This window comes from Mastigoproctus giganteus, chromosome 4, assembly GCF_048544385.1.
Source record: "Mastigoproctus giganteus isolate SK-2022 chromosome 4, ASM4854438v1, whole genome shotgun sequence".
Taxonomy (NCBI): Eukaryota; Metazoa; Arthropoda; class Arachnida; order Uropygi; family Thelyphonidae; genus Mastigoproctus; species Mastigoproctus giganteus.
The window spans coordinates 217,799,537-217,825,785 of record NC_143578.1 but is presented as its reverse complement, the minus strand read 5'-3'; the positions used below and the strand labels follow the sequence as shown (position 1 = coordinate 217,825,785).

The window sequence follows — 26,249 nt, the reverse complement described above, 5'->3', positions numbered from 1 at the left end:
ACTAGATATTAATTGCGTGATTAACCTATAAAAATTAATTGTTATGATAACTATTTATAAATTAGCCGGGTAGGACGGTCACGTAACGTGCTTCCCTAGCTATAACCTACATTAGAATATCTGTTAGAATACTTTAACCTACATTTTTTTAACCTACATTAGAATATCTGTTTATTTCCAGTTGGAAATTATACACAGATGGGAATCAGAAGTGTCATGGTATATTCTTTCCACTTAATACGTAATTGCGCTACGTCACTGTTAGAGAAATCTGAAAGGCCAAAGCAGATATTTTTACTAAGGAAGAAGAGCCCTTTGAAATACTATTACTGCTCTTGGAAACGTTTATACGGTCGGTACCTTAAGGTATTTGCAAAATCTCTCCATTGACTTTATGGATGGTTTTTCGTTTCGTTTTTAACGACGAAAATTGACTTTGTTCCCCTCCACCGGTAACTGAATATAATCATACCATTTTGGGGCATTAATAGTATTATTAATATTATTTTTAATACCCCATAATAAGCATATTGGGAGGATTTACCCAATGGTTTAGCTTGAAATTCCTAAGATCGGAATTAGTTTATATAGTTGTCACCAGAGGCAGATAATGCGCGTTTTTTTTTTTTTTTTTTTTAAAATAGTTGCCGATAATGAAATGCATTTGGAAGCGAAACTTCGCTTGCTGTATGGAATGTGTTCCTTAGGTTGTGAAGTGTGCTAGGGTAAGTTAAATAGCTAGTTTTCTAGCAAGACTTAACGATAGCTGATAGAAAACAATTTAATTTTTTCACTGATTATAAAAACAGCGCTTTCCCTGCGGAAAAGATGAATTATTGTGTGAGCAAGGTTTAGCGAATATATATATATGTATATAATCGTGAGCAGTTTCTTACATCCTATGAAGCATCATCCAGGAACATCTTTTGGAGATTGAGAGTAGGAAGGCTATTACACTTCATAAATTAACATTAAAATTACTTTAGAATATATCAGTTTAACTTGGCTTGTTTTGGCTGTAGCAAAATCAGTCATAATATTTTTTTTTTATATCTAAAGAATCACAAATATCACTTTCTATAGATATTACTGCCAGATTATTTAATTTTTGTTGATGGATTAATGAATGGAGGTAATTTTTTATTAATTTTAATTTCGAAAAAGAGCGCTCACCACTAGCTACTGATCCGGGCATTAACACTATTCTTAATGAAATAAATATATTAGGAAGTAGTGGTTAAATTATTTTTGAATATAAAACTTAAAATTTCTCGTGGAGTATGATTCATGGACATAAAATTTTGAAAAATTTGTATTTCATTTGCAAGATCAACAGCAATAATATCTTTTGGACATTTCTTATGTTTTAAAAATTTCATCTTTTGACATTTTATTTAGCTCTTAAAACACTAAAAAATTAAAATTGTTATTATAAACCTCGAGCTGTTCAAAACAATCATATATTGTGTTTCTTGTAGTATCTAAAATGGCAAAAAAGAACTTTATTTTAAAATTACCATTTGCTGTTGGCACAAATTCATCTCCAGATTCATAATCAAATAATGTTTTATGTTTCCTTCCCATTCTTAAGTTTTCTTTTTGAAAATCGGTGTCAATTTTTAATGAATTAGCAATTTTTGCTGGGTTTTCAAGTACACATACAAAATGCTCATCTCCTCTCAAGTTTATAATTGTTTCCTTTAATTTTTTTAAAATTCGTTAGTGATGTTAATAATCCGATTGTGTATTTTGTAATAATTTGCTTACAAAATTTACATTAGATAAAATGTCAAGCCAAATAATAGTAGAGCACATGAATTTAAAAGATCTAATTTTATTTGACAGTGACGGAGACTGATGTTTTGTTTTTAAATCGAATTTATTATCACAATCTGAATATATTTCATAAAGAGCATCATAAATTTGTTGTAGATTTGTATACTAAAGGTTTATAGCGTCGATTCAACTTTCCCAATGCATGTCTGACAAAGGTTTCAGCAAAAGATTTGAAACTTTGTTTTTTAATATTGCCCACAGTTTAGTACTACTAAAAACATTATAAAGATCCTGTATAATTCCAAAAAAATCAGTTGTCTGAAAAGATATATTTTTTCTGCGGCATTAGCATTAGGCACATGATGCAAGAAAGCAAGCTTATATAGCATCCGCCAAAAAAAAAAAAAAAAAAAAAAAAAAACCCTTATTTCACCCATCCATTCACTCCAAATGTTTTTCAAGTTCTGCCTTGAATCTATTTAAGCTGTTAACTTCTACAACAGATGGAAGTTTGTTCCAGCAATCAACCACCCGTTGGCTAAAGGCAAACTTCCGCACATCTATCCTACAACTGTCTTTCCTCAATTTGAATTTATGCCCTCTAAGGCGATTATTCTGAGCAAGAGGAAGAAACCCATCAGCATTGAGCATGCTCAAACCATTCAAGGCTTTATACACCTCAATCAGATTGCCTCGCAGGTGCCTAATCTCCAGACACTGTAATTTGCAAAACTTAAGCCTTTCTTCATAAGAGCAACCCTTTGTTCCATTCACTAATCTTGTTGCCCTTCTCTGTACTCGTTTCAACAGCTCTACATCCTTCTTAAAATGAGGCCTCTAGACCTGTATACAGTACTCAACGTGTGGCCTGACCATTGCCTTATACAAGGGGATAATCACCTCCTTATCCTTGCTAAAAAAATTCCTGTATATTATTGACAAGACACTCTTGGCTACTCTTGCAAACCGTCTGCATCATTCACCACTAAATTCAAAGTACGTGCAGCACAAGGTACAAAAAAACCTTTGGGGTTTGTATCTAAAATTTTTTCTTGAAGACAGTTTGTTTTCCTTTCATATTGGCCCCATTGTGGTAGCCTTGCCCACTCATATTTTGAATATTAATGTTATATTTTTTCAAAAATTCTAAAATGAATGTAGTTAGCCCACTACCAGTCATATTTTCAATTTTACAAAAACCTAAAAAAATGTTCCCTAATCTCAATTTTTTGTTTCGTCATTATAACTTGCAAATCTTAAAATAATTGTCAATTGTTCCTGATGACTGGCATCAGATGTACAATCTAAAATCAAAGAATAATATTTAGCTTCCTGTAAGTAATCTAAAATTTTTGCCCTTATACTATTTCCTATTATATTTAAAATATCATTTTGAATTTTGTCTCCTAAATAATGTGGCATGTGAAGTTTATCAATCTGAATACGTTGGATGTGTTCCGATAAAGTGAAATCAAATTTATCAATCATTTGCATTAATTGAAAAAAGTTTCCGTTATTGTTATCGAATAATTTTGAATTAGTATCCCTTAAAGCCAAATTTTTTTTTTCAAATATTGAATGCAAAGAACAATTCTCTTTAATATTGATTGCCATCTTATTTTTTTCTTGATTTATCAGACTTTGAAGATGCGCATCTATTGCATTTTGTAATTCTAAGTTTTTATGCAAATTAATTAATTTGTTAGTGCATTCAGCATGCATATTGCTAATGATATAATAATATAATTTAATAAGATTTGAATATTCAAATCTCTTATTAAATGTTGCCAATCTTTGAATCAACCATTTACAAGTGGAACTGAAACAGTACTATTTAAAAATAATTTACAATTATAACAAAACACAGCATTTTGCGAAATTGAATACAGTAACTAATTATGCAAAAGTGATTCAATGTTTTGTAATTTTTTAGTGTAATATTCAATAGAAAAGTTTCTTCTATTATTTCTTTTGGAAAATCTTTTTTTTTTAATTATTCTAGTTTGTTTTCAACTAACATCATTCTTATTTTATTGTTTAAAATTTGTGGCCATTTACCAGGATCACTAAGTGAAATTAGTTGATATTGTATACCACTATTGTGATCTTCACTTTCCTCTTTATCCAAATTTGCTTCACTTGTGCCAAGTGTTTCTTGCTGAATTGGAATGTCAACATCTTGGACAGGTGATAATTCACGTGTTTTTTAGTTCCTTCGTCAATAGTAGTAAAGCTAGAGGAAATCGAAGTCGATGGACCTGTCTGTGGCTGGATGTCCAGAAACCTGGTAATTGAACTATTTGTTTTTTTTAATGGGTCACGTCTCTTTTTTTTTTTTTTTTTTCTGTATTCATAACTAGAGTTGTTCCCTTCAGTCAGACATCTGAAAAATATTGAAAAAAAAGTTTTAAAATTAAAATTCATTATTTGTTAATATAAAATATGACAAAACACATTCTTTGATATATTGAACTTTTAGTCTCCTTAGTCTTTGCCGTCTCTTTTAGTATTTACAGAATGTTGGTCTTTACCTCCTCTTAGTCTCTGCCGCCCCTTAGTCATTGCTGCCCTGGTACACCACTTGCACCACCTGGTTGGCGCAGCTGTCTCCTTGTATGCAGAATCTGTTTTCATGGGGTTAAAATGATGCATAATACGAAAGCCGATTGGAAAGACTGTGAAATAAACTGAAAAATGTACGCCGATGAATATTTTCATGTAAAGAGAAAGTTAAAAACTTGCACATGGATAATATTGATGCGAAATAATACCATTTACACAATATCATTTCAGTTTCGAGTTTTTACTGAAAACAAACAAAAAAGAAGAAGAAGAGTGTTTTCTTTCCATTACAACTGAGAGTGCAGATCACTGGATATGCTGACTGTTAGTTATGATATAATTGGGAGCAAGACTGTTTCTGAGTGTATGACTGGCTGTCTGTATATTAAAAATGAAGTGTTCATGTACTCAGTAGCTGACTTAAATTTTTAATACTAAATACAATGTTTATTTTCTAGTATTATTTAGACATAGAAAGATGATGTTACATTAGAATGTAAACTAAAAAGATATCTGGCTGATCTCAGAAACTTTAATTGTTAATAATAAAAATACTCTTGCAGTCCCCCTCCCAGCCTTATATGAAAATGGCCTTGATTAAAAGTAGTTTGTTTGTTTATTTATTATTATTATTATTATTTTTTTTAACATAACCCTTTAGCATGACCGTGAACTGAACATAACTATAATGAACAGAGCATAACTTGAACATAATGCTTTAAGTTTGATAAATTTTGGAGTTTGTAATTTTACTGATGCACAAGTAGCTTAAAACAGCATGAGTATGAATGAATATTTTTTAATGTGAGTGGAAAGCAGAGTCCAGTGTGGTTGCAGTTGGTATATCCGAATTAGACCTTGCGCAAAAAAATTATTGTACGAATTTATTATTGCCATGTATTTTTTGTTATATTCCCATATTTCATTATTTGTTATGGTATTTAAGATGTAATCTCATAGTTAGAAAAAGTTCAGAATGCCATATTTGTCAGTTAAATGGGCAAGATAATGAAAGATGAGACTTTTTTAGAAAACTGCACTGGGCACTGTGCCATTTCTGATGGGAAGGTACAAAGAATAATATGTTATTTACATTGCATAGATAATAAAAGTTAACCAGAAATATTCCTTTGAAATCAGTGTTCTCTTTTGTTTTTGAAGTTAAAATATTCATATGCATCATGATTGGTGTTTATACTCAAAGCCCCTCCTCCCTTTTTTTTTTTCTCTTACTACAAGTACAGTACTATTCCATATTATTACCTTTTATTCTTCTCTGAGCCATTATCATTGGAACCCAAGATTTTTTTTGTTGCATGTTCTACTTTATAATCTTCTTCTTCTTATAGGATTGGTGCTGTACATCTCTTGCATTCACCTAGAGAGCCAACCTTGGACCGCCATGACTTAAAAAAAAAAACACAATTGTAGAAAAATATTTGGATTTCAGCCATAAATGACCTAGAGGCTGCTCTGAGGAAAGAAGTGCCCATTTTGGAGTAACAATTGCTCCTCCCCATGAAGTTATAATGTGGCACTCCCTCCTACTTAGGCCATGTGGGATATATCAATTCTGCTCAAGTAGCTGATAAATGAGTATTTTGTATCTACATTCGCACATGAGGAAGTAGTCAGGAAGGGGAATGCCAGAAAACTCTGGCAGGGAGCTAAATGAATTTGTAATAACTGAAAGCAGAGTGGAGAAGAAATTGCTGAAGTTAAACATAAGGAAGGCACTGGGAGTGCATGAGATCTATCCAGTTATATTTAAAGAGGCAGCAAAGGAAGTAAGCAGGCCCTTAGCCGTGATTATGAGGGTATCCTTGGACTCAGGGGAGGTCTCCACAGAATGGAGATCTGCAAATGTTTCCCCAATTCACAAAGGGAATTTGAAAGGTGATATGAGTAATTACAGACCTGTTAGTTTAACTTCTGTTCTGGAGAAAAGAATGGAGTCACTGGTTAAAGAAGCACTGCAGGATCATCTAGACAAGACTGCAGTGACAGTTCAGAAACAGCATGGGTTTGTTAAGGGGAAGTCTTGTCTGACCAATTTGATTGGATACTATGATGTGATCACAAAGGAACTGGATACAAAAAATAATTTTGATTTCATATACTTGGATTTTAGGAAAGCTTTTGATACTGTTGCACTTGGATGACTACTGTACAAGTTGAACCAGTATGGCATTAAGGGTAAGTTGCTACAATGGATAAAATCTTCAGTGGTAGAAGACAGAGAGTAGTAATCAATGGACATTGCTCTTCATGGACTAATGTTATTAGTGGAGTTTCCCAGGTGTTGGGCCCATTGTTGTTTTCTGTATTTATCAATTGATGTAAGTATATCATGCTTAATGTCCAAGTTTGCAGACAATACGAAGGTTGGTAGGTTTGTTAATGAAAGTGAGGATGGTATGCTACTGCACAAGGATCTAGAAAAGTTGGGCAGATGGGCTGAGAGGTGGCAACTTAAGTTTAACATTGACAAATGTAAAGTACTGCATATGGGTAACAGTAACCCCAGTGTAACGTACCAACTGTGTAGTACTAAACTCAGGGCAGTGGAGAATGAAAAAGACCTGGGGGTAATTGTGCAGTCAGATATGAAGTTTTCTGAGTAGTGCAGATAGGCTGCAAGGGTAGCTCATTGGGTCTTGTCAGTGATATATAGGAATTTTGCTAGCAGGGTACAGAGATGGGCAATGAGATTAGTGAGTGGAACAAAGGGTTGCTGTTATGAAGACATGCTTAAGTTTTGCAAATTGCAGTGTTTGGAGTCTAGGCACCTGAAGGTGATCTGATTGAGGTGTATAAGGCCTTGAATGGTTTGAGCAAGCTGAATGCTGTTGGGATTCTTCCTCTTGCTCAGATTCCACACCTGAGGGGGCATAAATTCAAATTGAAGAAAGACGATTGTAGAGTAGATGTGCGGAAATTTGTCTTTAGCCACCGGGTGGTTGATTGCTGCAACAAACTTCCGTCTGTTGTTGTGAAAGTTGACAGCTTTAATAAATTCAAGGCTGAACTAGACAAAGTTTTGGAGTGAATGGATTGGTGAAATGGGAAAGTTTTTTTTTTTTTTTTGGCTTATGCTAAATAAGCTTGTTTTCTTGCATCATATGCCTCTACTAATTCAAATGCTAATGTTGATCTGTATCTGTAAGAGCTTGTTCATCATGGGCAAGTTTGCATGTTTTATGGATAGAAAAACCCAGAATAAATTTGTGGGTGTGGGCTCTACCCAGTGGTGGGATTCAAATAATTTAACAACCGGTTCGCTGCTCTAATGACCTTTCTAAATATAAAAAAACTATATACCGAAAGGTAGTTTATTATTTCATTCGGTTAATACTTAAATAAGAACAATAAAAGAGGTCCACAAAACTAGATTATGTTATAAGAAAGAGTTTTTTAAAATATTAATGAAAAAATATTAAATAATACCTGACAAAAAACAATAAAACTGTTATTTAAGATATTTCCATATTGCTTCTTGTTTGGCGTCCTCACTTGCAATTTTCTTCACTTTTATCCGAGCATCATTGGCTGAGTGATTTATCCTTAACCATCTTTTCACTGTAGGAGTAGGATCCCATTCCTTTAGAGGTAGGCCGATTAGACTAATAGTCATTTTGTTTGATATATTAGAAACAGTTAGGCGACTTCTCTTCTCTGAACATATTATGTTCATCTTTGAAAAACCTCTTTCCGCTTCTACTGAACTTGCAGCAATTGTTCTGACAATATTTTTAGCTCTTTGAACACTTTCTGGAATTGAATAATTCTGGGAATTTTTTAAAACGTTTTCCACGAAATCTTGATAATCATTAATATCAATTTGGTAATTAAAAATGTCATTAAATATGAGCAATTATTCTTCAGCTGCTTTCCATGGAACTAGTACTTCTTCAATATTCCAGTAATCTGGCTCCAAAAAATTGAGAAATTGTAATTTATTCCTATCTTTAAATTGGCTAAAAGTGCTCTTAAATTCTCACATTCCATTAGTCTTAAATGTTTACAATCCATTAGTCTTTTTTTTCAAATTCGTTACGATGTTTTCCCCGAGGAAGCCCAACAAATCGATTAATTTTCTACAAATTTTATATTTTTGAAGGTTTCTGAAGTAATTAATTCATCAACTTTTTTTTCGTATGGACCCTTTTCCTTTCCAAGCATTTGAAATGCTTTAATAGATCCGAGTTTATTATGTCTATATTTCATGCTTGCAGTGCATTTGAAAGAAGAGAAATTTTGTTTAAAATATCAATCATCAATGCCAAATCAGTTATAAAATATATATTTTCAAGACGGGCAGCCATACCTAAGTACTTTTTATTTGACCTTAAACTACAGGCAGCCCATCTTGGTCCCAAAACTCTACCAATCTTTATAATTTCAATCCCAAGTTGTTCGGATATTTTGGAAAGTTCAATTTGGTTCTTATTGGATTGATGAAAAATAGTATATATCTTATCAATAAATATTTTAAAATGATTTACTTGCTTTATTTCCTTTATCGAATCATCTAAAACAAGATGGAGGCAATGATTTAAACAGTGCCATATTATTATGTTTGGAAACTCTTTTGCAATCCTAGTGCTCACTCCAGATTTTCTCTCAAGCATAACGCTGGCACCATCGGAGCAAAATCCTATTAAATTTTTTTCTAGGTAGTTCTTAGTTTTTTTTCATAACTGAAGAACATATTGTCTCTGCATCTTGTTTTTCCAATTCAACTAGTTCAACGAAAATTGTTGGTGATGTAACTGAATCCAAGGCCAATTTTAATACAACAAATTCTGATTTTGGTTTCTTATTGAAAAAATCTGTCAAACTCTGTTGCCTTTTCATCATTTTAAGGGCTACTGCAAAAAAATTTAAAAATGTTTTATTTTAATATATTATAGAGCAGGAGCGGATATGTGCCTATATATTTGAATATTTTTACTGGTTCTGTCCACGTGTGGTCATATCATAAACTTTTATAAACAAAGCACTATGCTTATACCATTGATAAACATCAGTCAGAACATATATTTTCTTCATTTTATCAATACTAAACAAAATTTCTTGCTGAATTAATAAATGGCATAGGCTATGCAGATTAAATACGATAGAATACCAGGCGCCCACCTTAGAGAGAACCCTGATCACAAGTGCCATTTTAAGAACCGGTTCGCCGAACTCAACAAAAAATTAGGTATCGGTTCTGCTGAAAACGGTGCGAACCGGCTGAATCCCACCACTGGCTCTACCTCTGCTTAAAATCAGATAATTATAGCTCTGATTGATGAGACGTGTTCTGTTTTTGTGTCCATTATGGTTCCAGCAGAGGTCTAAGATATGTCTGAATTTCAACATCTGATGAACCCTGCCCAACGTGGTGACCTCAATGCTAGTTCATCATCTTAGCCCTCTATCTCCATCACAACTTTAATAATAAAATCTTAGAATTTTTTCATCAGACTTTATATTTACTTGTCCGATCATTATTATTATTATTATTATTATTATTATTATTATTATTATTAGCCATATGGTACAAGGAAGCCTGCGGCTTATGCTGCACCAGCCAAAAAAAAAAAAAAAAAAAAATTCCCCAAGTTACCCCCGAGAGAGAGAGAGAGAGAGAGAGAGAGAGAGAGAGAGAGAGAGAGAGAGAGAGAGAGAGAGAGAGAGAGAAATATAAAGGAATCACCAAGAAAGAGAAGAATGATGATATTCAGCTCAGGACCCTGGGTTTGCCAAGCCCATACTCACCAGATGTGAGCCCCCGGGGTTGAAAATATAATAATGAAGACTACATTAGTTCCTTCAATCTTATGTTTATTCTGAGGTAAATCATTACATTACTTTTAATTGTAAATTATATTAAATAGTAGCCATTACACGCTGTCTTTTTGATAATTACACGCTGTCTTTTTGATAATGTCAAGTTGCAGGTAGGGCTATGGTTTGATTTAGAGCGACTGTTTCAGGCAGTACTTTTGTATGGGCAGCATTTATCCATTTTTAGAGGTGACATTTCATTGTCAGAAGATAATTTATTTTTCAACTGTGGCAAATACAATAAATTTCTGCACCACGACTGTACCCTGTTGGCATATGATTTATCATGAACTCCAAAATAAAAATAAATTAACAAATATAAAAATCACATTGTTAATTTTTATTTCCTTTTTACAGAGAAAAAAATAATGATGGTTGCAGTTAAATGAATAAATTTTTTTCAGCTTCTGAAGCCTGGGATGTTTTTTACTGTGGAATGTTTTGATATATTGAATGATTATTATAGGTGCAATTTACTTTATGATCTTCTTGCCTTCAAAATATCAAAATTGTTGCTTATCATTGTTATTCAGCTGGCAGTTGTAGTAGAAACTTCTTTTGTTGTCTTCTGAGACAGTATAATGAGTTTACTACTTTCCATCAGTTTGCAGAAGTCGGGGTTTGAATTCCCGTCAGAGTTAGGAATTCTTAAAAGCTTCATTTGTTGCTGTAGTTAGCTGATCTTAAGTTGATCAAATAAGGTTCCTTCATGAGTTTTTACAGTTGTTCTGTGTTTGTAATATGCAAATTGGCCTCTGAATACACAGGCATAACCAAATGAATTTTGTGTATTCTGGCTGGAGTGGCCACAGTCACTAAATTCCATGACAAGTGCAACGAAAAACTCACAAAAACAACAGTAGCATCAGAAAGCTGCCGCTCTTCCAGGAACTCAGTTAAGAATGGGATAATCATTTATACTAGATCTGGACTGTTCAGAATATAAAATTTTTTTCTTCTTCTTTTGATGCCATCTCCTTATTGGAGGTTGGTGATCACCATGCTGTATCTCTTTCTCTCTGTCTTGGGCGAGATGAAAAAGGTCCTCAGCCGATCTGCTGGTTCAGTTGCAGATGTTATCTGGCCATGAAAGCTTCTTCCTTCCCACTCCTCTCTTTCCCTCAGTTTTCCCCTCTATTATTACCTGGAGCAGTTTATATTTCTTATTTCTAAATATATGTCCCAGGTAGGCAGTTTTCCTTCTCTTCACTAAATTGAATGATTCACGTTTTCTTCCTGCTCTTTTTAAGACTTCAATGTTGGTGATTCTCTCTAACCAAGGTATTTTTAGCTTGCATCTGTAGATCCACATTTTGAAGGCCTCTATTTTGTTCATGCTAGTCATGTATTCAGAGTCCAAGTTTCAACTCCATATAAGAGAATGGACCACACATGGCATCTAACAAATTTCAGTCTGATTGACAGATCTAGTGTTTTGTTACACAGCATTGTTCTATATTTTGTAAAGGCATTTCTCACAACCTCTATTCTTGCCTTTATTTCTGCTTCCAGATCTAGATCGGCATTTAGCCAACTATCAATGTATTTAAAATGAGTCACTCTATCTATTGGAGCTCCATTCAATAATAGTTGGGCTTGGCCTACTGGAGTTTTACTCATGGTCACAAATTTAGTCTTGTTGACATTGATTCTTAGATCCATATAATTACATTTGTTGTTAATACAATCAAAAAGCAATTGAAGGTCCTCTAAATCAAAACATTTTTTAGTTTTTTTTTGGCTAGTACAGCCCAAAAAAAAAAAAAAAAAAACAGTCTATTTTTCTCTTCCCATAGGTAACAATTCAGCAGACATTTCAATTTCCCAAAGCCATTAGCCTCATGGAAGCAACTTATTCCAGTGATTAACAACTTGGTAACTAAAGGAAAACTTACCACAATGTAGTCCATGATTTTTCCTTCTTAATTTGAATTTATGCAATCTGCAAGTGAATTGTAGTAAAATGACCGAAGATGAAAATTTAACCTACCTTCATTATACTATTCCCTCTCAGCACCTTATAAACCTCAGTCTGATCTTCTCAAAGATACCAAGTTACTAAAGGTGATATCCCACATATTTGAAGTCTTTTACGTGTGCACTTTTGCTAATCTCAACAGGCATTATTATCCATTTTTGGACCATTTAAAGGAGCTTGATGTCTTTCTTTACATATGGACTCCATTCTTATTTTATTAGTGCAACATTCAAAGTGCAGTCTAATAATTTCCTTATATGGTGGTATTATAACAGCCCTATGTCTACAAGCATTCTTCTGGACTTCATATATCTGCAATTTTAACATCACATTCTGTATCTCCCTTGCCATTTAAGAAAATTATTGGAATGAGAGCAGTCTCACCACCACTGATCTCCAAAGAGTAACCATTCCTTACATCCCATGGTTCCAATATATACACCAGCTTATGCAGCAATCACTTATACAGGATTTTGTGAACTCATAGCGACACTGTCATAATAGTTTATCAGGTTAGTTAAACATGATTTTCCCTTTACTGCTGTGTTTTCTTGAGAAAATCATTTCTATCTAGATCAGCAGTTCCCAACCAGTGGGTTGTAAATCCCCAGGGGTTCATGAAAATGTTCCAGGGATGCACACTAAAATTTCTGTAATAGCGTCTGCTTAGATTTACAATCTGTGCAGGTAGCACAGTGATATCATCACAGTCCTTCCAACCCCGGGTGGAAGAGGCACGAGGAACTTTAATGGGCTTTTTTCACTATGTGGCTGAGTTAATCGGTCTCAGGTGTAGACAGCAAGGTTTTTCCCCCCAGAAACTGTTTTTTTTTTTATCCAGCAAAACAGGCAAATTGACAGAACACGCAATTTGCAGACAAAAATACAGGTCTATGTAAAAAAATTACCGGGTGACCCTAATATAATATATATATATATATTTTTTTTTTGCTTAGATTTACATAGGTATATTTTTTTAAACTACAAAATAGTTTAATATTAATATATGTGGTTCAGCTCAAAATTTATATTTAGTTGTGATTTGGGTTATGCACTCTTACAATATTGAGCAGTATCGCTTATAAATATGTACTACTGGAAATATTTTATAATAAAAATTCAGAACTATTATACGATTTCAGAGAATATAGGCTTAGTCGTTCGCAATAAAAATATTATATTGAAAGGAGTTTGCGAGTCAAAAAATGTTGGGAACTACTGATATAGATGACCCTGTATTGAGTTCTTAATCACTAGCTCCATGATTTTTCATACCACTGAAGTCAGAATGACTAGTATGTAGTTACCTACCTCAATCTTATTTCCACCTTTACAGTTTGGCAGTACATTGTCACTTCTCTAGTACAGGAGAATCACCACTAAGTCTAAGGAGCTCTCATTATTAACCATAGTCCATTGGTACACTTTCTCACTGCTTCCCTCAAAATAACCAGGTCCTTAATTGCTTCCAGGCTCAAACATTTTTCTAGTAAAAAATCTGTAATAACATCCATATCTCCAATTTTTGCACTTGGGTTCATTAGTACCCTTGCCATGAAGGGACTTCCATCTTTAAAGATTGATGTGACGTGCATGCTCAGTTCATATGCTCTATCAGATGGGTCATCAGTGACTCTCCTGCAGAAATTACATAAAGGTCTGATCTTATTTACTGTTTTCTTTTGTTATGTTTACATATGTAAACACAACAAAGTTGTGGTTGTGATTTTTCATAATACTCTGCCTTTTCCAGCCTAATCATTTCTCTTTACAATTACAGATCACCTTATAAACTATTATAAGCTTCAGAACTTTTAATCATTTTATGGCTGCCCCATTTCATTCTTTTTTTCTGTATTAAACTATCCAATTCCACATTCATCCACTTCAGCAGTCCTCCCCATGCTAAATTTTATTAATGATATATATCACCCCAGGGGCTCACATCTGGTATGGGCTTGGCACACCCAGGGTCCTGAGCTGGATATCATCATTCTTCTCTTTCTTGGTGATTCCCTTCTACTTCTGTCTCTCTCTCTCTCTCTCTCAGGGTAATTTGGAAATTTTTTTTGGCTGGTGCAGCATAAGCCTCAGGCTTCCTTGCACTATGTGGCTAGTAATAATAAAATAATAATAATAATAATATATATATACTATTATTATTTTATTATTACTCATGGCATCTGTAATGATGGCTTTAAAGTTATTTGATAATTCACCTCTATTCACTCTTGTCAAGCTGTGTTCCCAGTTGATACAGGACATGCATCATCTCAGACTGTTATAATCCCCTTTTCTGAAATTCAAACTGCTGCCCATTAACAACTGAGACATCGCTCTTCATCATCTATAGCACTCCATGATCATCTCTCACTGAAGGTTCCTATACTACCAACTCTAAGATGCTACCTGCATTGTGGGTGATAATCACTTGAGAATATTCTTGACCTTAGTAATTTGCTTAACTTGCTGATTTAGATAACAATCTATAGTTGATTTAAAAAGTTTTCTCCCTCTGGTGAGACACTTTTCATTCAAAAGTTTAAATATAAACCTAATGTGTAATAAAACCGGTAATCATTTTTTTCTTCTCATTTGCTCTGGTATTCATTGGATTTTATTTCTTCAAATATCAATGCTAAAATTTTTTCTCATAAAACAAATGTTTCATAACAGAATTTTCTAGAAGCAGGGATATCCTATTTGGGTCCTGTAAAGTAGGTTGAACACTTTCAGAATGAATACAGTTATTCCAGTATCACTGTTTGTGTTGGCTTGGATCCAACCAGGTAAGCAGTTTTATAATTTTTAGAATTTCATTGCAATAGTTGTTTTCAAATTTACATTTCAATGAAAACAGTAAACATATTTTAGTGAGATTCACAAATTAATGAGGTGAAATTTTTGATAAATAATTTGTGTTCCCTACTGCTATGAAATTTTTTTATAGCTTTTTTTAGATAAAAAAGTTTACCTGTTAACTAAATATAAGTTTTGTACATTTTTCACAATACTATATGTGCTAATGTGCAGGGTTGCCTCAAAGTGTGTGTTAAGGATGCTGTGTACGTGGGTGCCTAGAGTGATAATACTCCATCGTTTGATATTTTTAATACTTGGTAGGACAGAACTTCATCTCATATATACTAAAATGAAGCTTCAGGCTAGTACTTGTAACATGTTATAGCAGTATGTGAAGTGTTTTGAGGAGTTTAGTGTAATTTGCAATGTGTGCTGTACCTGAAGTGGCAAGTTATTTGGTGAGTGATATTTGGGATGGTATAAAATATGAAGGCTTTAATCCTGTAAGTATGAGGACTTAGTTTTGTCTTTAACCGTAGTATAATTAGATTTGTACTTCCTCATAACATACAATGTAGTTAACCCATTATTGGACATCGCCACCCAAAGTGTTACAGATGCCATTAAGTTGAAATAAAAATTATCTGCCAGAGTGATACCAATGTCAGTTTTAGTATTCCTCAGTCAATGTTTTTATTTTTGATATGCATCATTAATTTTGTTAGAAATTCAGAAATATTATTACTCATTCATGTAAGTCTTGCATTTTAAATGCAAGGCTTACATGAATGACTGTGGCTCTCCATATAGAGCTCTGATAGGCAGTTTGATTTTAAAAAAATATTTAAAAATATATGTTTCTAATTAAAAAAAAAAATTAAGAGTATTGTTCATAATAATACAGAGTGACATTAAAAAGTAAACTAAATTGAATTATTTTAAAAAGGAAGCGAGGGAGCACCCTGATACATGCTGCACTTGACAGGAGGGCAATATCCACACTTTGTAATAGGTTAAAAGTGTAAGTAGAAGTCGATAAAAAGGTTGCATCACACACACACACACACACACACACACACACACACACACACACACACACACACACACACACACACACACACACACACACACACACAACTTTTCATACTCTGATACAGCCCCAAGGAAGAGAAGTGTACAGCTTCATTGTAATTGTTTTTGGCAACCACTGTACTAATGCAGCAGTTACCTCCACGATCATACGACCTGCATCCATATACCTTTTTGTTCTTTTAAATATCATGAAGACCTTTGACTGTTTGTTAGTCAGGAATGTACAAAGTGTTCTCTAAGAAAAATGATAGCAAATTACTGTTGTTCTTGTTCTTCAAAACTTTGTTTTTTTGGTGGAAATTAAGGTATCAAGCAGTTTCATAAAAGTCAAACCATAATAGTCAGATTTCATAATGTGTTATTTCATGCAGTAGGTACAATTTGCTTGTTTAAAATTTAATGATATTAAATAATTTTTTACTTTTTTTGTATAACAATGGATTTTTTAATTTATAGTAATGAAAAATATTATTTTTTCTGTTGTTTAGGGATATGCTTATCTGGGCCTGTGGTGTATACAACTGAAGCTTTCTTCATTCCAATTAATAGAGAATGGTTTAGCTTATTTTCTATAGGTAGGATTATATAAATAAATTTTATATAATTTAAATATGAAAAGCATGAAATTTTCTTATAGGCTGTGTATATACTCTTGTAGAATAATTTTATGTAGTTAAAGATGCAATTTAAGAAGAATATTGAAAGAAAAAATTGTACTTATGTTGCACTTTTCTTGTCACACGTGTTCACTGATATAAATGGTGGTATGTGAATAATGAATAAGTGTTATCATTAGTGATGAGGGTAGTTTCACTCTAGGGTGCTCTTCTGCTTTTATTAGGTGGGCTGTGGTCTGCTTGTTAATGTGCATGGCCACAATTAAGCAGGTTGTGTGTTTAAACCTGTATGCTGCCAGGAAAAATACACAACATATTCTGAACTGTGTCACCAAAAATCTGGTTACCATAATAATTCATTTAAGCCTCAATTAATATTTACACACTCCTGGTCTCAGCCGTCTCAAGAATAAATGAAATTTATACGAGATGTGACAGTAAAGTTCCTGGACTGGTGCATTAAAAGAACACAAAGTGAAGGAGCTCAAAAATGGTTATATTTTTATTCAAATTTATCACCACCTGATTGAATGCACTTATTACACCATTCTAAACATTTCTAGAAAGAGTCAGTGATGATGTGCAAAGAGATGATGTTCAGTTTGGCAGTTGTATTTTTCTTTATGTCCTGAAATCTCTTTCCTTTGGGGACAGCCTTGGGAAAGAGGAAGTGTTCAGTGAGGAAGGTCAGGAAAGTACAGTGAATGGTTTAACTGTACAATGTCCAATTTCATCAGAAATTACTTTACAACAAGTGTGGAATGGGCAGGAGTATTGTCATGCAACAAGAACCAGCTACCTTTCTCTTGAAATTGAGGCCTCACCTGGGAAATGCATTTCAATAGTCTTTGAAGCACCTATACATGTAACATAGCATTAACTCTCTCACCCCCCCCCCAAGTAAAATTCCTTGTGAATCAAAACCATTTTGTTAAAAAACATGATCAGCATAGTCTTGATCTTGGACTTCTATAAACGAAACCTTTTGGGACTTGGTGATGATTTTGAAGTTCACTGCATGCTCTGATATTTTGTCTCTGGGCCATACTGAAACACTCAACACTCATCACCAGCAACAATACAGTCGAGGAAATTAGGATTATCTTGACGAGTCTGGATGAAGCCTTTGTTGTTTCTGCTTATCCATGAGTCCGTGTATCACAAATTTTGCGCAGCCCTTCCTTTTCCCTACATCTTCATGCAGAATTTAATGAATCATCTCTTTATTCATATCCAACTCCTCGGCCATCATTCTGAGGGTCAAATGATATCTTGCCACAATTTCTTAAAGTTGTGCAACTCTGTCCTCATTTCGAGAGGTTGATGGATGCCCACTTCTTGGGTCATCGCTGTGAAACAGTGGACTTGTTGAGGTTATCTAGAGCTACACACATTTGTTCCAGAAATGCTGAAATGCAGTTATCCCATTCTTGAAGAATAATTTGTCAGGACGTAAAAAAAAAAAAAAAAAAATGTTTTCATGATTGTTTAACTTCTTCATTTGTTTTGAATTTTTGTCCACAAGTGGGAAACTTTAAGAAAGAAAAAGTCTGATGGAGCCAGATCTCTGAATAAGCTGGGCAGCAATTCATCCAACACTGATACATTTCAGTCATTGCAAATAATGATATATTTGGGGTGGAGCCGACCGGGCTAGCCGAGTGGGTAAAGTACCTGCCCGGCGACCCAAAGGTCGCGGGTTCGATTCCCGCCTCGGGCTTGGATCAAAGTACTGCAAAAACCTTGGGAGGTGCAATATGGCCACAGAAGCTGATGCGCCAACAACTACCAAATCAAAAAAAAAAAAAAAAAATTTGGGGTGGGGGCATTGTTTTGGTAATAAAAAGGCTCATCCATCATTATTGGAATCTGAAAAGATTGCTTCCATAATCATTCCAGCCACTGGAGCTGATGTCTTCTTTGAAGACAGTGAATGCAGATGGTTCCATTGTTTGAATTGTTGCTTTTACCCAGGCAGATGGCAGCGGATCCATGTCTCATCCATGGTTATAAATCCTGCCGAAATTTTTTCCAGATGTGCTTCACAATGCACCAGCAATTTTGAGGAAGGTTTGCACCGATCATATTTTTATTACATGTCAGAAACCATGGGACCCACCTTGAAGAGATCTTTCATATACTCAGTTCCTCTTTCATAATGTGTTGCACCTGTTAATAGCCTGCACTGTTTTGTGGATTAATAATCACTCGTCAGCCATTATCATACCATGTAATGTATCAGTATTTTCTTTGCAGTTAGATGTTGTTAGTTATCCATTGCAAGGGTCATCTTCTGTCCCCTATTTGAATTCTGCCACCCATTTTTTCACCATGGCACATGTTGGAACACATATACCCTAGTATGTACTGTGCATCATGGATTTATTTTGGTGTTAAATCCTTCTTCTGCAGGTGTTTTATGGTGTTCAAATGTGTCCATTTTTTGGATTACTGCGTTTAAAGTTTGGAGACCTCATCTGAAAAAAGACATTGAGCTTCTTGAAAGGGTCAAAGACGGGCAACTCATACGGTGAAATTGGCAAATGGGCTACCATATGAGGAAAAACTCTAAATATGTGGGCTACAGAGCTTTGCAACCAGGAACCTCAGAGGTGATTGAGGTTTATAAAGCTCTGAGAGAGGTTAGTAAAAGGACCAAAGGTGGCATTTTCATTGTTATAAAGAATTCAAGAACTAGGAGATATAAATTCAAATTACAGGATTTGAGGTTTAGACTAGATTGTAGGAATTTTTTTTTTGCCAACGAGTCGTTGATTGCTGCGATAGGTTGTTGAGGCTGGCAGTTTGAATAAATTTGAAGGTCAACTGGATTGTTACCTATTGAGGAGAGAAGAAAGTAATTTATATTGTCTTATCTACTTTTTTTCCCCCCCGGCTAGTGCAGTAAAAGCTTCTTGCTTCCTTGCACTGAATGGCTATTACTGTTATCTGAAAAAAAAAAAAAACACACCAAATTCAACATGTTATTAAGCAAAACTTAATAAAGTTACAGAAGTATATATTTTTGGGCTTGTATAAACAAAGGGCTAAATAACCAAACAAGATTATATTCACAATTTAATATTTTTGCATGTAGTATTATTTCTATATGGGGCCATAAATTTTTCAGTATCCCGTGTACTGAATTATTGATGTATCACATAAACTTAGTTAATTCCATAAAAGAGATGTTTGTTGATTGAAATTAAAATAATGGTATGATAATTAGTTATTCTATATGGATTCATTGTTTGCAGATGATGATCTTGAGTACAGGGCTTCATTGCTAGATATGCCAGATCTTCCACACTGGATGCACTGTCGTCACCCAAATGGATCCAACGATGCTTTTTTGTATGGAGCTGCAGAAAAGCCTGGAGATGTAAATATTGAGGTTAGAATGATTATTATAAAGTTTCTAGGAGAATTTTTTTTTTAAATGTTGGCATTACCCATGTATGTTCTCCAATAAGTTCAATTACTCATTTAAAATCTGTCAGTGGTTTATATATTACAATTCAAATTATTTTTTTTTCATGCATTATTTCAATTTTTTTAAGTGCAATTTTAATAAAACTGAATAAGTGAAAACTGCTTATGGCATTTACTTATTCAGTTTTACTACTCTCATTATTGTTGTACAACTATATCTCATTGTTACAAAACTACTGCATCCTTGTTGCACAACATTAATATGCTATATTTATTTCCTTGTATTTTTAGTTTAAGCTTATTATGGCTTTGTAAAAACTATATTTCATTGGATATAAAGTTTTGAAGACAACCACATGCTGTGTGTTTTTGTTCATGGAATCTATCTGATTACAATAGAGCATTGAAAATCCAAACATCAATAATCCGAACAAGCCTGCATTTATTATTATTTTTATGCTGGTGCCGTAAAATAATTACAGTAAGCAGTTATTGTGATCACGTTTGCAAAATGAATTTTGATTCTATTAAACAGCAATTCTAATAAGTGAAAATCAGATGAATATTATCCATAGGCTATAAAGATATAAAGCACAAAATGAAATGAAGATACAAAGCACAAATTTGCCCTTTTATTACTTTACCAATTAACAAAATTAAATGATATGTGAAAATTAACAAACAAGCTGAATTGACAAACAATCAACAAACTGAATGCTATTCAACTCAACTACTCTTGTTCTGAAAAGAGTGAGAGATTTTGCAGCAGAGAAATGAAGTTTGAAAAAGGTGCAGCAAAAAATAAGTACTGTAATTATTTTCATTAAAGGTCTATACATATGTTATTGTAGCTGAAAGTTCCATTTGTTTTATTACCTATGAATAAAAATACGTAATACAAAATTATGTAAAAATATGTAAGTAGAACTTAGTGTTTTTATTTCTAAACTTACTGAACCTTTTTTTTATAGTCTCTAGAACAGTATTTTTGATAAGTTAGAAAATCTGAACAAATCAGAACTCTGAACTACCCCCAGTCCCAATTAGTCCGGTTTATCGATGCTCTACTGTATATTGAAAGAGCCAGCAAAAGAAGCAAGTCAATCATTAGCCATAATTATGAGAGTATCCTTGAAATCAGAGTTTGAGATCTCTACAAACTGATGTGTAAATGTCTCTCCTGTTCACAAAGGAGATGATCAAAGGGCAAAATGAGTAACTACAGATCTGTAAGGTATAATTACAAATCACTATAATGATAATAATATAATCACTGATTATATTATTATAAAATAATATAATCAGTGATTAATTAATGATAGAAATAATGGAGTCAGCGATTAATTTATATTTCACTTACCTTGGCACTTTGAAATCATTGCATTTTGTAGCAAATATAGTTTGCTTATAGCTACACGTGGACTGAGACCATTATCTTACCTGTACAATAATGTTTAAAAATTTAATTTAAATGTGCTGTTTTTCCCTAGTATGCAGTGTTGTTTCCTTTTATGTGCTAGTCCTCTATAAAAGAACATTCTCTTCTCTTCAGTCATTTTGCATCAGGCAGCTTGAATATATTGACAGATTTGAGACTCATTATTGCATTAGGGTTTGAGGGAGCTGCAGATTACACATGGTTGACTACCTAATGCAGTAATGCATCTTTAATCGATCTTTCTTTTTTTTTTTTCTATGTTGAGGTCTTCTGCAGACCTATATCATTATAGTGATTTTTCTATAACTTCAAACAAACCATCATCCTCATGTTCGAATAGCTTGCATGTGGTTTCTTATTTTTGGTATATAGAATGCACTCTGCTCATTCTGTTCTGCCTATTCCACTGAATGTCAAATGATTACTGACAAAACTCTTACCTGTTAGGTTAATAGGTAATAAAGCTATGTTTTGGAAGGTGCTAAAGCAGTGGTAACTCAAAGTAAACAATATATAAGCTATAAATGGAAAGGCAAAATATCTATATACAAAGTATAAATTAAAATTACTAAAAAAAAAAAAAAAGCATATAATGACCGCCGACAAGAGGAAATTGTATGCTTGTAAGCAATTTTTCTGTTTGTCGTTTCTAATTTTTAAGATAGTTAGCCTCACTTCTTGATGTTTAGTTTTTATTATTTTTCTATCATATAGTTTATCAGTTACTTTTATTTTATTATATATTTTTCTTTTTATTATGATTTCATTGTTTAATTTTCATATTTGCATATTATTTTGGTTTAGTCACTTGTTAGTCTACTTGTAAATAATAACTTTTATTTTTTCTATAGAGGGTGTTGACCATATTAGTTCACATTATATTTAGTTTTTCAATCTTTGCTCAGTTGTTTCTAGGTTGAACAGGCATTTATAGATTGCATAAGAGTTTAATTTTTGTTTGTCTTCCTTGTCTAGGTGAGTATTTCGCTTTTCCAGTATAGTTTATATATATACAAAGTGCGTTGTTAAAGTTCCTGGACTGGTGCTGTTGCAGTAATATTTGATGAGTTTTAAAATAAATGGAAGAGGTATATTATAGTTTAAACTTCCTCCAACAGATGGTGTTACAGAGGTTGTTCAGTAGTCTTACAGGTTGCAAGTAATAACCTGTTTCATTAGTAGTGTTAATATTCCATGTCACGATTTTGCAATGAAGCAACAAACAAATATAAAATTTTGCTTTAAACTAGGAAAACCTGCAACAGAAACCTATGAAATGTTTAAAACTGTTTATAGTGATGAAACATTAAGTCTCACCAGTGTGTTTGAATGGTATAAGCAATTCAAAGATGGATGGGAGGATGTTTACAACCCAAGAAGTGGGCATCTGTCATCTTCTCGAAATGAGGACTGATTTACAAAACCTCAGAAAACTCTGATACGAATCCTCATTAGACCCTCAGAATGATGGCTGATGAGTAGGATATGAATAAGGAGATGATTTGTTAAATTCTGCATGAAGATTTAGGGAAAAAGAAGGTCTGCGCAAAATTTGTGCCACACAGCCTCATTATGAGCATATGCAACGAAGAGTGCCTTCATGTGAACAATCATAATTTCCGTGACTGTACCCTTGTCACTGGAAATGAGTGTTGGGTGTACCAGTACGACCCAGAGATGAAGCGTTAGAGCATACAATGGATCACATTGAGGTGTACAAGGCCTTGAATGGGTTGAGCATGCTGAATTCTTCCACTTGTTCAGATTACGAACCTAAGGGGGCATAAATTGAAATTAAGGAAAGACAGATGTAGAATAGATGTGCGGAAATTTGCCTTTAGTCAGCGGGTGGTTAATTGCTGGAACAAACTTCCATCTGTCGCTGTGGAAGTTGATAGTTTAAATAAATTTAAGGAGGAACTGGACAAACATTTAGAGGGAATTGTTTTGTAATTTTTTAAAATTTTTTTTTGGCTGATGCTGCATAAGCTCATACATTTGCTTTCTTGCATCACATGCCACTACTACTACTACTACTACTTCAGACTCATCAACAAGGCCTAAAACGTTTTGTTGGATCAAGACTATGCTGACCATGTTTTTTGACAAACAGGGTGTGATTTGCAAACAATTTGTACCTGAAGGGGGAGAGGGTCAATGCTGCATTCTATATATACAGGTGGTTCAAAGACTATTGAAGCACATTTCACAGGTGAGGCTGCTATTTCAAGAGAAAGGTAGCTGGTTCTTACTGCTTGACAATGCCCTACCCATTCTGTACTTGTTGTTAAGACATTTCTGATGAAATTTGGTATTGTACAGATCAAAATCTACCCTACTATTCTGGTGTAGCACCAGTAGACGTCTTCCTCTTTCCCAAGGTGAAAATTGCTCTCAAAGGAAAGAGATTTCAGGATTTTGAGGATATAAAGCAAACTGCAACTGCCAAACTGAACATCATCTCTTTGGACACATTCGCTGACTCTTTCCAGAAACCTTTAGAATAGTGTAATAAGTGCATTAAATCAGGTGGTGATTACTTTAAATAAAAATAAAACCATTTTTGAAGTCCTTCACTTTGTGTTCTTTTGTTCTTTTTATTGTTTAAATCTAAGAACTTTATTGCTATACCTCATAAATAAAACCTGTAAATAGAAAGATAATGTTTATAAACACCATATATATTTATATATACAGAAAAATGAATGAATGAAATACAGTGATTTTCATATAAAATTAACAAAGTTATCAGGTAGGTCTACATACAATGACAGGTAAAAAAAAAAAAAAAAAAAAAAAATTCATATAAACATGTTTCACTCCAAATGGTTGTGAAGCTATAGCTGGTTGAAATTTTAAGGGAGTTTTTTTTTTTTTTAAACTGGTGTTTTCAGTATTACAAAATAATATAAATAATAATAAAAAAAAAAAACAGAAGCAAATTCGTACCTAGTAAAATGTTTGTGTCTGCTTATTCTTATTAATTTTTTTATTATTTTTATGGTTTTTATTTTTATTTAATTTTAGGTATTTTAGGTATATTTTGATGTATTATTTTATAGTTTTTTTTTTTTTGTCCTTATTTATTTATTATTTTTTATTATTTAATAGTTCTGAACATCTCCAATGTCACACTCCATAATGTTTTGAATGTTTGCCAAAGGACAAAAGTAATGCCATTGTTGACAGGTATCATCTTTTAATGGCATGAAAGGTGATAATGTACATGTTGGCACTAATGATATTAAGAGTAGGAGATCTGAGGAATTAATTAACAAGTTCAGGGCCAATGTTGGGAAAAAGATGTGAATTAGAATTAAATATGAAAGTGTCTGCAATCCTGCCCAGACATAATAGGAGGGAGTATATGTTGAGAGCTTTCTCAATCAATTCAGCCCTGGACAGACTGTGCAAGGTTCATGAGGTGGAAATTTTTCACAGCATGGTCTGAGCTTGTTAACAGGGAGACTGTTTTTACAGGGATGAGATGCACTTAAATAGAAGGGACACAAGAATATTTTCCATGCTATTGAGGCAGTGTTAGATGAGTCAGAAAGCTGATAGCTTTGGGAATAAATTAACTAGAGCTGCAGGCAGAGATGAAAGTGATTCTTGTGCTGCTTCTATTGGAATGTGCAGCAGCCTGGAAAGCAAGGTGTCGGGGATTTTGTGTCCTGCTGAGGTCATTACGGGGATGAGATACACTTAAATATAAGGGGTGCAAGAATATTTGCCATGCTTTTAAGGCAGTGTTAAATGAGTCAGAAAGCTGATAGCGTAGGGGATATGCAGACTAATAAATTAACTAGAGCTGCAGGCAGAGGTGAAAGTGATTCTTGTGCTGCTTCTATTGGAACATGCAGCAGCCTAGAAAGCAAGGTGTCGGGGATTTCATGTCTTGCTGAGGTCATTGTGGAACAAGTAAATACATGGACTGTGTTAAGGTAACTACAGTTAAGAACAGGAGCATGTATACTTGTATGTCACTAATGCTTGGAGCACAGTAAATAAATTTGATGAATTTCAAGTAATGATTAAGTTATTAAATGCAGACATTGTGGGAATATCATAGACATGATGTCACTCAGACATAAGGATTGCAGAATTTGAATATGAGGAATTCCATGTGTACAGAAAGGACAGACACAGTAGGAGAGGGGGTAATGCTCTTAGTTAAGAAATATATTAAATCTAAGGCCGTGTGCATCCATTTCACATAGGTGACCGGTGAAATGTTGAGTCAGTTTGGTGTGATAACAGTGGGAAAACAAAATTGAGAGTAGGAGTGTATTATAGGTCTAATTAGACTGTGAAGAGTATACCAAAAAGCTACAGAGAGAAATAGAGTGAGCCAGTAAATCAGAATATCTTATAATGGGGGATTTTAACTTTCCAGATGTTGACTTGAATTTGTGGGTTGATCACTCATGCACTAGCAAGACTTGTAGAATTCGTGGGTGACTGTTTTCTACAGCAGCATGTGTAAGAGAGGAACAAGAGGAAGCCAATACAGTGGGCCCCAACATTTGATAGTAATTTGTTCCACAAAACCGATTATATGTTGAAAATATTGTAAGCTGAAACTGATAATACATTGATTTCCTGTACTTTGTTCCAAATCCTTGACAGGAAATCCCAACAACACATACAGTAGATATTTCTTATACATAAAATAGGTATTTCTTAAAAAACTCATTTTTACATTAAAAATGAATGT

General features: G+C 33.7%; 1 protein-coding gene across 3 annotated transcripts in view; it reads left to right on the top strand.

Annotated features, from left to right (window-relative positions):
* The first annotated feature begins 653 nt into the window (after nt 1–653).
* Scgalpha (sarcoglycan alpha) overlaps nt 654–26,249 on the top strand; it is a 91,134-nt gene continuing 65,538 nt past the window's right edge. For all 3 annotated transcript variants that reach the window (XM_090372046.1, XM_090372045.1, XM_090372047.1), the window contains exons 1-4: nt 654–725; nt 14,828–14,940; nt 16,534–16,620; nt 19,920–20,056. In XM_090372046.1, the coding sequence (XP_090228172.1) occupies nt 14,889–14,940; nt 16,534–16,620; nt 19,920–20,056 (276 nt within the window). In that variant the 5' untranslated portion in view covers nt 654–725; nt 14,828–14,888. The remainder of the gene's footprint in view (nt 726–14,827; nt 14,941–16,533; nt 16,621–19,919; nt 20,057–26,249) is intronic.